Source organism: Salmo salar, chromosome ssa19, assembly GCF_905237065.1.
Source record: "Salmo salar chromosome ssa19, Ssal_v3.1, whole genome shotgun sequence".
Taxonomy (NCBI): Eukaryota; Metazoa; Chordata; class Actinopteri; order Salmoniformes; family Salmonidae; genus Salmo; species Salmo salar.
The window spans coordinates 45,705,348-45,719,451 of NC_059460.1; the positions used below are offsets into that span (position 1 = coordinate 45,705,348).

Consider the following 14,104-nt stretch of genomic DNA (forward strand, 5'->3'; position numbering starts at 1 on the left):
GATTAAATCGGGTATGTTTTTTATCCGGCCGTGAAAATACTGCCCCCTATCCCAAACAGGCTAAGCAATGTTCCAACACTTAGTGGAAGGACTTCCCAGAAGAGTGTAGGCTGTTAAAGCAGCAAAAGGGGGACCAACTCCATATTAATATCCATGATTTTGAAATGAGATGTTCAACAAGTCCACATACTTTTGGTCATTTAGTGTATCAACAATTCCTTCAGGGGAAGTCTGGAGAATATATTTAAGGATTACCACACAATATGTTGTAAATGCAGATGCTTCTGAATCTGAGAAAAACTAGTTGTGGAAAGAGTGACTTTCTGGAAGTGGCAGTTTAAGAACACTGAATATGGAGGCCAAATGCCTTTTTATACCCAATCACCATCTCTTCAAAGTAGGTTACTGAATATAGTCCAGTTTGTAACACTATCTATGCAACGGTCTTTTAAATTATTGCAAATTCAATGTAGTGAGTTTTGAAATGATTGATATATGTCCATTTTAAAGTGCCACTATAGTATGATAAACTAAAGAAAATATACATTTTCATCAAGTTTTAAAAAAAATGATGCTTCTTTTTAGAAATTGCTCAAATTATAAAATACCAACAAATCTCAAAATGTATAGGTAGAAGCAAAAATGTCCTTTCAGCCTGTGGTGCCTGGCCTTAAAAATATTTTGGGGATTGATGTTCTTGTTTACTTTGTGTATAACTATGAAACAGCTTGATGAATTTGGTATTGTTGTTTAAACTCTATATGTACATGTATTGCTAATGGAAAAACTATGTTAGAAAGAGATACTGTTTTCCAGCTGTGTTTAATTTGATAGGCCTATAAAACCACAAACTGACCTGTCCCATTCTTACTAGACTACATTACTACAGTATGGAAACAACTTCTAGCCCAGAAGCCTGCAGTAGGCCTACTGTAGGCCTGGCAATCCTGGAATCTTTGTAGGCTACTGGTAGGTTCTAATTTCTGGTACAATAATCCAGACCAGTGGAGGCTGCTGAGGGGAGGACGGCTCACAAGAATGGCTGGAATGGAGTGAATGGAATGGCATCAAACCATGTGTTTGATGTATTTGATACTTTTCTACTTATTCTGCTCCAGCCATTACCACGAGCCCGTCCTCCCAAATTAAGGTGCCACCAACCTGTTGTGTTCCAGACGGACTCCGAGAAAAATCAAGCTAGATTTATTCACCACACTGAGTGTTGCAGCTGCAAAAGACAATCTACAGGTCACACAAGCACATAGATGTATACCTTTCTGACTAAACTCCACTTCTGACTAGACCCCCCTACCGTATGTCTAGGATGAACAACCAGTCTCTGTTGCTGAGCAGAAACTGAGTCCGTTCCTCTTGGTGTTATCGTGTCCCAGAGTCCAGAGCCTTCGCACTCCTCCATGCCTTTCGCAGGTCTTCTTATCACTGCGCTCCTGAGTGGCGCAGTGGTCTAAGGCACTACATCTCAATGCTAGAGGCATCACTACGGACACCCTGGTTCGAATCCAGGCTCTATCACAAATGGCCTTGATTGGGAGTCCCATAGGGCGGCGCACAATTGGCCCAGCGTTGTTAGGGTTTGACCGGGGTAGGTCGTCTTTATAAATAAGAATTTGTTCTTAACTGACTTGTCTAATTAAATAAAGGTTACATAAAAAATTTACAAATTTAAATCAGTCAGGAGAGGCTTTGAGTTATTGGTAGTACACATTCCTTCAGTCTACTGCTGTCCACTAGATAATTACACTTCTCAAACACCTTAAACCTAACACTACTTTCAATCTCTAAGAATATATTAGAATGAATATGCATTTATTTAAGAGTATATAAGGATATAAAACTGCAAAGTTATAAAACAGTGATTATGATCTATCAGAGCTAACCCCAGACACATGGCTCCTATTCAACCCTCACATGCTGACCACACAGCGCTAGCGCGACCATTGCAAGTTATTCAATCATTGCACCCACACTGGGTGCTAAAATAGAACTTGGTTCTGTTTGTGATGCTTGATTCGCTGCAAGTCCCGCCTCTCCCATCTCCTCATTGGTTTTTAGCAGCATATACTCACGTGGGTGATTGAAAGATGAACTGAGGTCCACGCTCCAGTCCAGTTGGAGGTGGTAATGCACCTTAAAGTTGGTTGCCAACCGCCATATGAAGTCCGAAGAAGAAGAAAACCCTAAGGAGGGGAGATGACTAGAAACTAACTCGGTTTACCCTTTTATCTGTGGATTCATTGTCGGAGTAGAGGACCTTGTGCATTTCAGGTGACAAAACAACCTAATGTTTATTTCCCAGGACAAATTATCTAGCAACAGCAAGCTAGCTAGCTAAATTGACATACAGTACATGTTTAATGCTTTTTGACCTGTCCCCAAATTATACAGTTGGTTCAGAGTTCGTTTTGATATTTCAACCTGTGTGTCCTGATCGGGTCTGGTTTGGGTGGACAAAATCAACATGTGGTCGAGCGGTCTGGTCAGTATGTTATGGAATCAGTCTTGCACTCAGAGACAGGCCCCCTTTATCTCTGCCCCAACACAATGCACATAGATCATTCCATCTAACCCTTAACATGAAAGTTACTACTGCTAGGCTACTTATACAATTATTAACAGATTACAACAGGCTCAAGTCAAATGGTCTCAAAATAAACCAAAGTTCATTTGTCACATGCACAGGAAACAATGAAATGCTCTCAACAGTTTATTGGTCACATGCACAGGATACAGTGTAAACGGTACCTTGATACACTCAACAGGGCAGTACACTATCATTACATTTGAGTCATTTAGCAGATGCTCTTATCCAGAGCAACTTACCGTAGTGAGCAGATACATTTTTGTACTTTTTCTCTGTGGAAATAGAACCCATAACCCTGGTGTTGCAAACACCATGCTCTACCATCTGAGCCACACGGGATCCATAAATCTTCGCACACAAAAAAGTTTATATAAGTTTGTTTTGTTTGTTTTATTGGCGGGTTCATTATTTACTGTTACAACAGGTCTGGTTTGTGGCAGAGAAGCCATGTCTCTTCAAGCTGTCCAAAGTTCACACAACTTGCACAATTTGCTGCCTTAATATTCAATCTAACAACGGTTTTAGTTTGATTCCACCCCCCCCCCTACTTTACATTTTTAAAGTGAAATAAAATTACATAACATTTTCCAAATTAATAAAAGACTAAGATGTCTTGATGTTGTCACACTTCAGAGTTAAAAACCTCTTAGATGAGCAGTTCTGGTTCTGACTGACATTGGTGTACAAAGCGCTCTGTGATCCCTGTAGGGTCCTGTGCCTTATAATGCCAAAAAGCCTAATCGGCCTGCTCAATTCAATTAAATTCAAGTGGCTTTATTAGCATTGGAAACATTGCCAAAGCAAGTGAAATGGATAAACAAAAGTGAAATAAACAATAAAGTGTACAGCAAATATTACACTCACACAAGTTAAAGTACAAAAGGGAAAATAAATACACTTAAATATGGGTTGTATTTACAATGGTGTTTGTGCTTCACTGGTTGCCCTTTTCTTGTGGCAACAGGTCACAAATCTTGCTGCTGTGATGGCACACTGTGGTATTTCACTCAGTAAATATGGGAGTTTATCAAAATTGGATATGTTTTCAAATTATTTTTGGGACTGTGTAATCTGAGGGAAATATATCTCTCTAATATGGTCATACATTTGGCAGGAGGCTAGGAAGTGCAGCTCAGTTTCCACCTCATTTTGTGGGCAGTGTGCACATAGCCTGTCTTCTCTAGAGAGCCAGGTCTGCCTACAGCGGCCTTTCTCAATAGCAAGGCAATGCTCACTGAGTCTATACACAGTCAAAGCTTTCGTTAAGTTTGTGTCAGTCACAGTGGTCAGGTATTCTGCCGCTGTGTACTCTGTTTAGGGAATCACCTCAGCATTATACTTTTTGTTGCACTCTTGGAGCTTCAAAATGACTATATTGCCATAATGAGTGAGAAAGTGATACAGTAACACTTGACATCCAGTTCTTATACATGTGTAGTAACCTTGTGATTACTACAATAGTAACCTTGTTGTTACCTATGACTTTGTAAACTCATTTATAATTGCATAATAATGGAGTCATTACAGAAGTGGAATAAAGAACAGTCACGATACCTCTTGTACAGTAGTTACAAAAACTCAGCTCTGTCACGGCTGTCTGAAGAATGGGACCAAAGTGCAGCGTGTGTATCGTTCCACATTTTAATATAACTGTGAAACTATGCAAGACATACAAAATAACTAATAAACAAAATGTGCCGAAGAGGTGCAACATACACTTACTCAAAATACAATCTCCCACAAACCCAGGTGGGAAAAACAACTACTTAAGTATGATTTACATTTAAGTCATTTAGCAGACGCTCTTATCCAGAGCGACTTACAGTAGTGAATGCATACATTTCATGCATTTATTTATTTTTTATTATTATTATTTTTTGTACTGGCCCCCCGTGAGAATCGAACCCACAACCCTGGCGTTGCACACACCATGCTGGCGTTGCAAACACCATGCTCTACCAACTGAGCCACAGGGAAGGCCTGATCTACAATTAGAGACAACGATGACCAGCTGCCTCCAATTGGAGATCATCCCCCCCCCAAAAAAAACATAGAAATACAGAAACAAGAACATGACAACCTAGAAAATCTAAACTAGACACAACCCCGTCACACCCTGACCTACTCTACCATAAAAAATTAAAGCTTCTATGGTCAGGACGTGACAAGCTCATTGCTTCGCAATTAAAATACAATTACCAGAGTATGACTGTATGTAATGACATGCAAATAAAATGGTGCTCCAAAAGTAATTAGTTTTATTACACAGTCAAATCAAATTGTATTTGTCACATACACGTGTTTAGCAGATGTTATTGCGGGTGTAGCAAAATGCTTGTGCTTCTAGTTCAGACAGTGCAGCAATATCTAACAAGTAATATCTAACAATTTCACAACAAATACCCAATTACACACAAATCTAAGTAAAGGAATTAAGACAAAATTACAGTCCACATTTAATTTTGCTCTGCAGACAAAACAAGTAATGAATAGAAAAACTATTCTACTCTGAGGTTGTCAGATTGATCTATTTGGACGAGCAATGTCAGAACGGCATAGATTGAGATACAGTAGATAGTATAGAATACAGTAAATACATATGAGATGAGTAATGCAAGATATGTAAACATTATTAAACTAGTGATCCATTTATTAAAGTGGCCAATGATTTGGGTCTGTATGTAGGCAGCAACCCCTCTGATGGCTGTTTATCAGTCTGATGGCCTTGAGATAGAAGCTGCATCTGTACTGACCTTGCCTTCTGGATGATAGCGGGGTGAACAGGCAGGGGCTCGGGTGGTTGTTGTCCTTGATGATCTTTTTGGCCTTCTTGTGACATCGGGTGCTGTAGGTGTCCTGGAGGGCAGGTAGTTTGCCCCCTTTGATGTGTTGTGCAGACCGCACCACCCTCTGGAGAGCCCTGCGGTTGTGGGTGTGCAGTTGCCGTATCAGGTGGTGATACAGCCGGACAGGATGCTCTCAATTGTGCATCTATAAAAGTTTGAGGGTTTTAGGTGACAAGCCAAATTTCTTCAGCCGCCTGAGGTTGAAGGTGCGGTTGCTCCTTCTTCACCACACTGTCTCTGTGGGTGGACCATTTCAGTTTGTCAGTGATATGTACGCCGAGGAACTTAAAAAAAAAAAAAACTTTCTACCTTCTCCAATGGTGTCCCATCGATGTGGATCGGGGGGTGCTCCCTCTGCTGTTTCTTGAACAGTTTAATGTTAAGTGTTACTGAGGCGGCAGGTAGCCTAGTGGTTGGAACTTTAGACTTGTAACCAAAAGGTTGCAAGATCGAATCCCTGAGCTGACAAGGTAAAAATCTGTCCTTCTGCTCCTGAACAAGGCAGTTAACCCACTATTCCTAGGGTGTCATTGAAAATAGGAATTTGTTCTTAACTGACTTGCCTAGTAAAATAAAACTGAGAATGCTAGCAGTCACAAAATATGGCTATTAAGTGTTGCAAAATATCAAAAAACTGCCTTCTTGAATGAACTACAACCAAGGTAGGTTGAAAATCATGTTAGTTTGTATTCTGAGTAAACTATCCCTTTAAAGAGGGTGTGCTTGAAACAAGGACTCTTACCCTCAGATGGACAAAGAGGTTTGAAGTTGTTTTTGCTAAGCATCCAACTTGCTGTTTGCAACAGTTGCAAAAGGCTTTGAATTACTCTGCAGTATTTTTCAGGTATCATAAAAGGAATTGCAGCTTTCAACCTTTTCAGTGGCATGTTGAAAGAGTCAGACAGTTGTTGAGAATTACAACTTATTTATACTTATCTGTTCAGAATATAATTAGTTTGACTTGATTATGTACACCTGGGGAAATGGACATTTAGGACAATGGAATGTTCAGATAGAAATGTATTGTGTAGATCACATATGACTGTCAGATAGATTGAAATAGTATAGGAGATGATGTGTGCTCTATCCCTTTCATTTCTACCTTCAACATGCAGGTCCAGATACATTCCTGACATTAGTTTAAAGCAGCCAATCCATTAGCTTCAGGAAAGAAGTCCCTTCCTGAGATCTGTATTCAAACGTTTTAAAAAGTAGTTACTTTCTGAGATCTGTATTGAAATAGTTTTAAAAAGTAGTTGCTTTCCAAGATCTGTATTCAAGTAGTTTACAAAAGTAGTTACTTTCTGAGATCTGTATTGAAATAGTTTTAAAAAGTAGTACTTTTTGGGATATGTATTTAAATATTTGTAGTCACCTCCAAAGAAACTATTCGTTCCCAGAGAAAATAGGTACATTCCACAAAGCATAGTTAAAACTATAGTTATCCCAGGTCTTCTATCCAGACAAAGAATCAATTATCTCTTCTTCTGAGTGAGTGAGCCCAGCTTTAAATACAACAAATGAATGATGACAGTCCAGCCATTGTGGTTTCATCTCGCTGTGATATTCTCAGCTGGATTTTGAGCTCTCAACATGGAAAAAATACTATAGAATTGAAAGAAGATGACTTTTCCTTGGTCACAGATGGACAAAATCACTTTGTGCTTTAAGCTGCAGTTGTAATCAGCCTGCACACATTTGAATGGTATCTGCGCCGCTCATTGGACGTTTAGGAGAAAATCTCAGCATTTATAATTATTTTTACCAGAAAGGTGAATTCCAGACCTTTCTAAAACAATGCAACAATACCGGTTATTTTAACGGCCATGTCATGAAAAATAATTACATTTGGGTATGTCTATTTAGGTGGAAATCAAAATGTTGCCCTACCATTGGTGGAAGCACTTTTGGCAGCCATTACAGCTGTGAATCATTGTGAATAAGCAAAGTTTCACCGGCCACATCAGGAATACCGGTCTGTGACAGCATGGGCAGCGCCATTGAGGTTCTCTCCATTTTAAAGTAGTACAATGTATTCTTCTTCTTTGGCTGATTTCTTCCAACTCATAGGAATCCCCACCCAGTTGAACACTTTAAAATGGTGGAAGCCCTCAATGGCAATGTCCATGCTAAAACAGGTTATATCCATGATGAGGCTTCTATCTCCATGACAACTTGCACAACTCTGATATAAAGTAGTTTTTTTTCAAAATTGATGGAATGCAATGTGCGTCCATTTTTATATCAATGCATTGGTAACAACCTAACCATGGAGAAACTTCTATGCAATCAAAAAAAATTGCCTCATGTAGCAAATTAACAATTCAATGTTTTGTTGGCCAGATTCGATACGCTCTGATGGACCACCATACAAAAAAAAATCCTTACTTCATGGGCCTATTTTCATGGACGGCTTTTGCACCATTTTGAGCGGAGTACAACCTCTCGCTTCGCGTCTTCCTCTCTGTTGAGGTGTAGGGGGCAGTATTTTCACGGCCGGATGAAAAACGTACCCAAATTAAACTGGTTACTACTCTGGCCCAGAAACTAGAATATGCATATTATTAGTAGATTTGGATAGAAAACACTCTGAAGTTTCTAAAACTGTTTGAATGGTGTCTGTGAGTATAACAGAACTCATACGGCAGGCAAAAACCGGAGAAAAATCCAACCAGGAAGTGGAAAGTCTGAGAATTGTAGTTCTTCTTTTGATTCTCTATCAAAACTACAGTGTCTGTGGGGTCACGTTGCACTTCCTAAGGCTTCCATTGGCTGTCAACAGCCTTCAGAAAGTTCTTTCAGCATTCTCCTGTCACTGGGCAGAGTATAGGAGCTCAGTCAATCAGTGCACTGCCTGGGGACAAAGGGATTGGATATGCGCGATCCTGCGAGCGCACCGTTCCTTCTTTTTCTTGTTGAATGAATATGCTATTGTCCAGTTGGAATATTATCACAATTTTACATTAAAAATACCATAAAGATTGATTTTAAACAGCGTTTGACATGCTTCTAAGTACGGTAATGGAACATTTTGACTTTTCGTCTCTGGTACCGCGCTCGCGAGTTATGCCTTTGGATAGTGCTCTGTACGCACGAACAAAACGGAGGTATTTGGACATAAATATGGATTACTTCGAACAAAAACAACATTTCTTGTGGAAGTAGCACTCCTGGGAGTGCATTCTGATGAAGATCAGCAAAGGTAAGAGAATATTTATAATACTAATTCTGAGTTTAGGTGACCCCGAACTTGGCGGGTGTCTGTATAGCTTGCTGTGATGGCGAGCTATGTACTCAGAATATTGAAAAATGTGCTTTCTCCGTAAAGCTATTTTAAAATCTGACACAGCGGTTGCATCCAGGAGTAGTCTATCTATAATTATTTAAATAATTGTTCGATTTTTCAACGTATTTGTCAACGTTTATGATGAGTATTTTTGTAAATTGATGTGCACATTCACCGGAAGTTTTGGTGGGAATACATTTTCTGAACATCACGCGCCAATGTAAAATGATGTTTTTGGATATAAATATGAACTTTATTGAACAAAACATACATGTATTGTGTAACATAATGTCCTAGGAGTATCATCTGATGAAGATCGTCAAAGGTTAGTGCTTCATTTAGCTGTGTTTTGGGTTTTTGTGACAAATGTCCTTGCTTGGAAAATGGCTGTGTGATTATTTTTGTCTATGTACTCTCCTAACATAATCTAATGTTTTGCTTTCGCTGTAAAGCCTTTTTGAAATCGGACAATGTGGTTACATCAAGGAGAAGTGTATCTTTAAAAATTGTGTAAAATAGTTGTATGTTTGAGAAATTTGAATTATGACATTTTGTTGTTTTGAATTTGCCGCCCTGATATTTCACTGGCTGTGTCACTGGCTAGCGTCCCACGTAGCCCACAGAAGTTAAGCCAACTACGCAGTAACCTACTCACCTTTGAAAAAGATTACAGAGATTGAAAATCCAGAAAAGAGACGTTAAATTCTACAACCACCTAAAAGGAAGTGATTCCCAAACCTTCCATAACAAAGCCATCACCTACAGAGAGATGGACCTGGAGAAGAGTCCCCTGATCAAGCTGGTCATAGGGCTCTGTTCACAAACAGAAACAGAGCCCCAGGACAGCAACACAATTAGACCCAACCAAATCATGAGAAAACCAAAAAAGAATTACTTGACCCATTGGAAAGTATTAACAAAAAAACTGAGCGAACTAGAATGCTATTTGGCTCTAAACAGAGAGTACACAGTGGCAGAATACCTGCCCACTGTGACTGACCCAAACTTAAGGAAAGCTTTGACTATGTACAGACTCAGTGAGCATAGCCTTGCTATTGAGAACTCGAGGACATACTCGAGGAGACAGGCTATGTGCACACTGCCCACAAAGAATTCGAAGACAAACCCAATTTTGATAAACTCCCATATTTACTGGGTGAAATACCAGTGTGCCATCACAGCAACAAGATTTGTGATCTGTTCCCACAAGAAAAGGGCAACCAGTGAAGAACAAACACCATTGTAAATACAACCCATGTTTATGTTGATTTATATTCCATTGTATACTTTATCTATTTGCACATCGTTACAACACTGTATATATATATATATATATATATATATATATATATATATATATATATATATTATGACATGTTTAATGGCTTTATTATTTTGGAATTTCTGTGAGTGTAATGTTTACTGTAAATTATTGTTGTTTATTTCACTTTTATTTATTATCTACTTCACTTGCTTTGGCAATGTTAACACATGTTTCCCATGCCAATAAAGCCCCTTGAATTGAAATTGAATTGAGGATAGACCGTATTTCAAAATAAAACGGTCGAATCGTGTCGGAGACCGTAAAAATAGGACTTGCACCAGCCGCCCCTCCTACACATGTCAATCAAACCCCTTATCAACAACAGAGAGAGTAGTCCACCTATGGCAAGCCCTCCAGGAATCACAACCTATCACAACCGTACTTCACCGCTTCCAACAAAACAATGCCACTCCTTCACTAACATGGCGTTTCACTAGTGGACTGGACACTGGCTTTCGAGATAAAATTGAGGTTTAAACGGTGTGACGAGAGACAGACCTCGTTGCAACCTGAACGTGAGTATGACAGATATGCGGATATATTTGGTGCAGTGACAGTGGTGTCATTTGCTCTGTAAATTGCTTAGCGCGCGGTTGCCAGTTATCGCAGGCGTCTCTTGACATCGATTAGAAAACGAACCTGTAAATGGCAACGCTAGCTAGATTAGCTCGTATTAGCTAGCTGGCGATGAATCGGAAACAGCGCTTTAGCTGGCAACATTAGCACGTGTTTTTGTCACACAGCATTGATTGTGTGAAGTTTTAGCTAGGTGCATTGCATTCTTGTTTTTCCATGGCAGAATCTGCGGACACTACCATTGACTCCCAGTTATCTAGATGGCATGTGAAACCATAAGCTCCATATGCACACTAAAACCGGAAGTCACTATAAAAGCATCATGACATGTGAGCTGTCGCTCCTCGCCTCTCTCTCCCATAGACGACAGTGTAAGTACAGGTCAAATCAGTGCAAGGAAATCCAAGGATAAGCATACGCAGAAAGTGATTACATTACATCTATTGTACATCTGTCAGCAACGAATAGTTCTGTTTCTGAATGGCTGGCTATATAAGTTGATGACGTCTTTCCGTATGTGTACAGTAGTTTGCACCAGTTGCTTATTGGACTGCATTCTTACACCATGTATAGATGTAAAGTAAATTATCATACACGTTGGGTGTGGTTCCTGTACCTGTTCAGCAGAAACTGTCAGAAAGACATCCGTCTCTACCTCTTTCCCACTGCAGTCATGTAGCCCACAGATCTACTGACCTATAGCTAGGGTATGAAATCACCGCTGACTGACTGCTATATGCCAATACCGTAATAATTTATCTTTCCCTTTAATTGATCTCTTCCCCACACAGATCTACCCAGCCATTCGTGACTACAGTAACTAGCCTCCAAAAACCCTGCAGTGAGTCCATGTGGGCGTGCATGGTCATCCCCTCAGACTGGCAGAGCAGGCTGACATAGCGGCACCAGGAGGGGGCCAGTGGGTGACATTGTCCTCCAGCCGAAGTTGGGGCTCGAGGGGACATCCGGAGGGGATCGAGGGGACATTCGGAGGGTGAAGGCGCTGCCTATGCTCGTCTGGTGTGTGTGAGACTCGGAGCATGGTGTGAGGCTGCGCTGGTTGCCATGGAGCTACAGGATAAGAAGCAAGTGAGTTTCCTAGCGCCCAGCGACGTCAGCTGGCTCCCTTAAGTGGGCTGTTTGTGAAACAGAGAGTGTGTGTGTGTGTGTGTGTGTGTGTGTGTGTGTGTGTGTGTGTGTGTGTGTGTGTGTGTGTGTGTGTGTGTAGCCGCTCTTCCAAGATTTTTTGAAGCTGGCCAGTAAATGTAAGCTATTCATGACAGACACATTGAATCCGTCTTTGGTCTGGTGTCTCAAAAGAGGAACTGGACTGTCAGCTTGTTATCATGAGCCTGTACTTTAAAAGCAGTGAGCTGAAGGTTGACAAGTGTCAGCAACCACACCATCCGCTCTCATTCTCAGCCTCCTCCCTTTCTCTCACCCCGCTCTGCTGTGGAGTTTTTTGCTCTGCTCGTACAGGAGTAATAAAGGCCTAGAGTATATCAGTTAAAATAATATGAATTGGATTGTGATTTATCAGCACCCTCGACACCATTACTTCCCGCGGCTGTGAATGTACATGGGTTCTAACTTTTTACTTTACAATTGTACAATTTATTCTCCCTGCATATGAAAACCGAGCACAAGATGATTCACACGCTGAGCCTACTGTACATGATGAGCTGATGACGACTAAGTTGTACTTCACGTTTTAGTCTGGAAAGCAGCTGTTTGAGTTGGTTTTGTTTTACAGGGACAGTGCACATTAATCAATGTTTCAGTAAAAGTGCCGGTTTTAGCCAGCCGGCTAATTTTCAACCCCAGTCCCAGGGCAGGTTATTGTGAGGATTTTCCTACAATATTCACAACATATTGAGCAATTATAGTCTGTAAAATTACTTTATCAATCCAGCAGTAGATGAAACAAAGTAAATTCTCTCCTCCCTCTCTCCCCGGTTTTAGCTTGCTGCTATAACTGTCTAGCTGGCTAGATTTCGGGTATTTACTAGCCAATACCAGTGACAAACTTGGGTATGTTATCAACATATGGCAATACACAAACAAAATCTAGCTCACTTATTTTGCCAGCTAGAAAGAAAAGGCCACAAATGAATTCAGAAATGGAGCAAGCTAACGTTAGCTGATGCCTCTTCAACAAGAAGCATCTGTGACAACATTGAACCTAAGAATTTTTTTAAATAAAACTTTCCCATTGAACAAAATCCACAGTTCACTCCTCCAAAGAAAGCCTGTCTCCGGGACTTCTCCAAAATGACCCCAGATCCACAATCAGATCCATGACCAAAGCATCACATTTTAATTTAGGCCGCAGGCAGGCTCTATTGAAAACTCCCCCGGCACCACATACACCATCCATCGAGCCATCCACACACACACAGAGCCCAAGTGCTCCCAAAACACAAATCATGCGGCTAGCTCCAGAAATAAACTATCCACCCCTCTAAAGAAAACATGGCTCCTTTCACCGCTACGTCACCACATCCATGATAGAATACATGCCCGAGGCGTCGTGTTTCGTTTTAGCCCGCAATCCACACACAGACGCACACAGTTTTGGCCCTAGCAACAGGGCTCTATACAAAAACATTGCCCTCCATCGCGAACAAAACAACTATTTTCCCATAGGCTTGTACTATCTAGCATGACAGCACCAGCAGTTGGCTACCAACAGCTGGCAGACATGTTCATTTGGTTACTTTAGCGTTATTCAGTGTTATTTAGGTTCCGTGTGGCTCAGTTGGTAGAGCATTGTGTTTGCAACGCCAGGGTTGTGGGTTCGATTCCCACGGGGGACCAGTACGGAGAAAGAAATGTATGCATTCACTACTGTAATTCGCTCTGGATAAGCATCTGCTAAATGACTAAAATTTAAACATTTAGATGGAAGATGTGAACTAAATGCGGTAGTTCTATAGCTAGTTAACGTTAGCATAGAGGTAGTAAGCTAGCTCTTTCACTTACAGTACTTTCGGAAAGTATTTAGACCCCTTGACTTTTTCCACATCTTGTTACGTTACAGCATTATTCTAAAATGGTTAAATTATATTTTTTTCCATATCAATCTACACATAATACCAAACTGAGCAATCAAGGGAGAAGAGGATCTTGAGAGGATCTGAGATTGAGAGGCTCTGCAAAGAAGAATGGGAGAAACTCCCCAAATACAGGTGTGCCAAGCTAGTAGTGTCATACCCAAGGAGACTCGAGGCTGTAATCGCTTCCAAAGGTGCTTCAACAAAGTACTATGCGAAGGGTCTGAATACTTATGTAAATGTGATATTTTTATTTATTCATATTTTTTCATAAATTTGCAAACATTTAAAAAAAACCTGTTTTTGCTTTGACATTATGGGGTATTTTGTGTAGATTGATGAGTGAAAAAAAGAGTTATACTCACGTTTGCATAGCAAGTGCTGCTACTCCCTGCTACCACACAAAGGTTGGGTCCC

At 40.4% G+C, this 14,104-nt stretch overlaps 1 protein-coding gene across 4 annotated transcripts in view; it reads left to right on the plus strand.

Annotated features, from left to right (window-relative positions):
* Positions 1 to 2,167: 2,167 nt before the first annotated feature.
* LOC106578893 (transmembrane protein 94) overlaps positions 2,168 to 14,104 on the plus strand; it is a 34,777-nt gene continuing 22,840 nt past the window's right edge. For 2 of the 4 annotated variants that reach the window (XM_014158131.2, XM_014158132.2), the window contains exons 1-2: positions 10,279 to 10,573; positions 11,426 to 11,723. In XM_014158131.2, the coding sequence (XP_014013606.1) occupies positions 11,700 to 11,723 (24 nt within the window). In that variant the 5' untranslated portion in view covers positions 10,279 to 10,573; positions 11,426 to 11,699. Of the gene's footprint in view, positions 2,287 to 10,278; positions 10,574 to 10,713; positions 11,006 to 11,425; positions 11,724 to 14,104 lie in introns of those variants that run through there. The other 2 variants (XM_045702373.1, XM_045702372.1) reach the window with 2 other exon arrangements.